At 37.9% G+C, this 2,591-nt stretch overlaps 1 protein-coding gene across 3 annotated transcripts in view; it reads right to left on the minus strand.

Annotated features, from left to right (window-relative positions):
* The window catches only part of CCT6B (chaperonin containing TCP1, subunit 6B (zeta 2)), a 33,837-nt gene that overhangs the window by 26,482 nt on the left and 4,764 nt on the right, over positions 1-2,591 (minus strand). For all 3 annotated transcript variants that reach the window (XM_011937681.1, XM_011937680.1, XM_011937679.1), the window contains one exon: positions 81-254. In XM_011937681.1, coding sequence (XP_011793071.1) covers positions 81-254 — 174 coding nt within the window. The remainder of the gene's footprint in view (positions 1-80; positions 255-2,591) is intronic.

The following is a 2,591-nucleotide window of genomic DNA, read 5'->3' on the forward strand; positions in this document are numbered from 1 at the left end:
TGATTATCTTACAGAAAACATAAAAATATCACCATGCGCTAGGCTATATTTATTCTGAATGCAAAAGTTTAATAACATACCTCTGTTAACACATCAGCCAGTTCAGCATGAACTTTAGTTTGTAATGATGTTCTAGCTACATCTAAGAGGATTTTTCTTTTCATCTCCTTTGTCACTTTAACTTCCTCCAAAACTTCAAGTGCTTTTATCTTTGCAGCTTCAAATCCTTCAGCTATTATTCTAGGGTGCAGGCCCTGTTACATCAACATAAAATTATAAATTACAAAATAAGTCATCCAATGTAAAAGTAACCAACCTGTCTGATTAATATATTATGCCCAAAAAAAGTTACTCACATTAATGCCATGATATATGAGTGTACATAATCTATAAGTCATTTTAGTGCTTCATACTTGAAATAATCTCAAACTTACAGTAAAGCTTCAAGGCTAGTACAAAAAATTACAAAAGTCCTTTTTATTTCCAAAAATTATGACTACATTGTTGGCATGTGGTGCCCTTCGGAATGGGCACACATAAAAATATTCTTTTCAATGCAGAGGAAAAGAACCACCACTGAATAGGGGAAAAGTGGCAGACAGAACACTGTGGTGTCTACCACTTCACCAAGTGATCAAAGTTAACATCACAATAATGAGAGAGACAGGCATTACATGCCTGCTGATATGACGCATTCAGTAGAACACAACACGTCTGTGGTATTCCTGCCAACCATCTACAACCTAAGTTTAATTGAGGAAATAGGCAAATCCACATTGAGGGACTTTCTACAAAATAACTGGCTGGTACTCCTTAAAAGTAGCAATATCATGAAGCATAAAAGGCACCTCAGGAACTAGTCTAGCTTAAAGAATACTAAAGGAACACAACAACTGAATGCAATGCATGAACTTAGATCTTTTTTTTTCCATAAAGAACACTAGTGGTATGCAGATTAGTGGAATGCAGTGGAATGCAGTGGTATGCAGATTAGTGGAATGCAGATTAGATAATAGTAATGTATCCATGTGTTACTATTATTAATTTCCTGGTTTTTATAACTATACTACAATTATGTAATTCCCTGGTTTTAAGAAACATACACTAAAATATTTAGATCACGTCTGCAACATAGAGTTTAAAAAGAATATGTACACTGATACTAATGAAGAGAACAGGGCAGGCAGAGAATGAGAGAAAAGAAAACACTTTAAGAATCTGTGTAAAAAGTATCCAGGAATTCTCTGTAGTGTGCTTGCAACTTTTCTATAGGTCTAAAATTATGACAAAATATTTTTAATAGTATTTTTTGTTCCATAAAATAACACACAAACTTGTGAAAGCTAGCACTTGGTCTAATTCATTCCCTTACTTCTTTTCTTTACATCGATCCTATAATAATCTTTAAAAGTTGACATTGAGTATTTGTGCTGGACATGACTAAGACTTTTACATGAGTTATTTAATTCTCTAGCTACACTATGAAGTAGGTATTATTTTTCCTGTTTCACAGATGAGAAGACTGAGGCTTAAAGGGATAATGTAATTTGCCTTAGATGACCAAGATAATAAGAAGTGAAACCAGGTTGTTTAAATCTATGAGACGTGACTCTGGAGGCTACGTTATTAACCATTTTCATAAATGTCTTCAAGCTAGGACCCCACAATCTTTCATCCAGATTACTATGAAAACCTCTGGTCTAGACTCCCTTAAAACCATCCCCCAAATATTTAAAATGACAACCTGACCGTATCAGTCATTAGTATGTTTCTATGTTTGGTATGTAATACCACTGGATGAAGTCTAAGCTTTTGGTTAGCATACTACATGCCCTCTGTGATCTGGCTCCCACTTCCCTCTCCAGCTTCTTCTCCACTACTGTTCACATCACTTGAAATTCCAGCAACACCAAAATGCCTGTAGCTTCATACAACACCATGTTGTTTGTCTTCTCTGTGACTTTGCTTATGTTGTTCCTTCTGACTGCAAAGCCATTCTCCTCAACCCTCGCTTTTTTGTCTGGTTCACTTCTCCTCATCCTGAAGATTTAGGCCAGGTCTTACTTCCTCCAGAGAGTTCTTCCTGACTACTTCAGGCTGGTTTAGGATGTCCCTCCAGCCTCAGTGATTCTACCATATACTGTGCCCAGCTCTATCACTGTACGGCCACAGAGTTTCATGATGTCTGTTAGCATCTCACCCTTGCCAAACTCCTTTCTTCCTAACCCAACCCTAATTTGGTTTGGGTTTCCCTCTCCCAATTGTGCTTTGGAGAAAGCTGATCTTATCCCCAGCTCAAGGAGTGGATCCTGATTAGTCTAAGTCAATTCCCATAAAAACTGTTACTGGCTTGGGATGGACATAATACTAAAGTTGGCCCAATCATACCAAAGAAAAGCCTCCTGAATGGCTTTATCTTGCCCTCTGCCTAATTTCCTCTGACAGTCTTTCTTCTCTCTCCTCTGTCCTGTCCTCTCTCTTCTCTCTTCTCTCTTCTCTCTCTCTCTCTTTTAGAGACTGGGTCTCACTCTGTCACCCAGGCTGGACTACACTGGTACGATCATGGCTTACTGCGGCCTGCACCTCCTGGG

The sequence above is a fragment of the Colobus angolensis genome, unplaced genomic scaffold (assembly GCF_000951035.1).
Source record: "Colobus angolensis palliatus isolate OR3802 unplaced genomic scaffold, Cang.pa_1.0 Scaffold167, whole genome shotgun sequence".
Lineage (NCBI taxonomy): Eukaryota > Metazoa > Chordata > Mammalia > Primates > Cercopithecidae > Colobus > Colobus angolensis.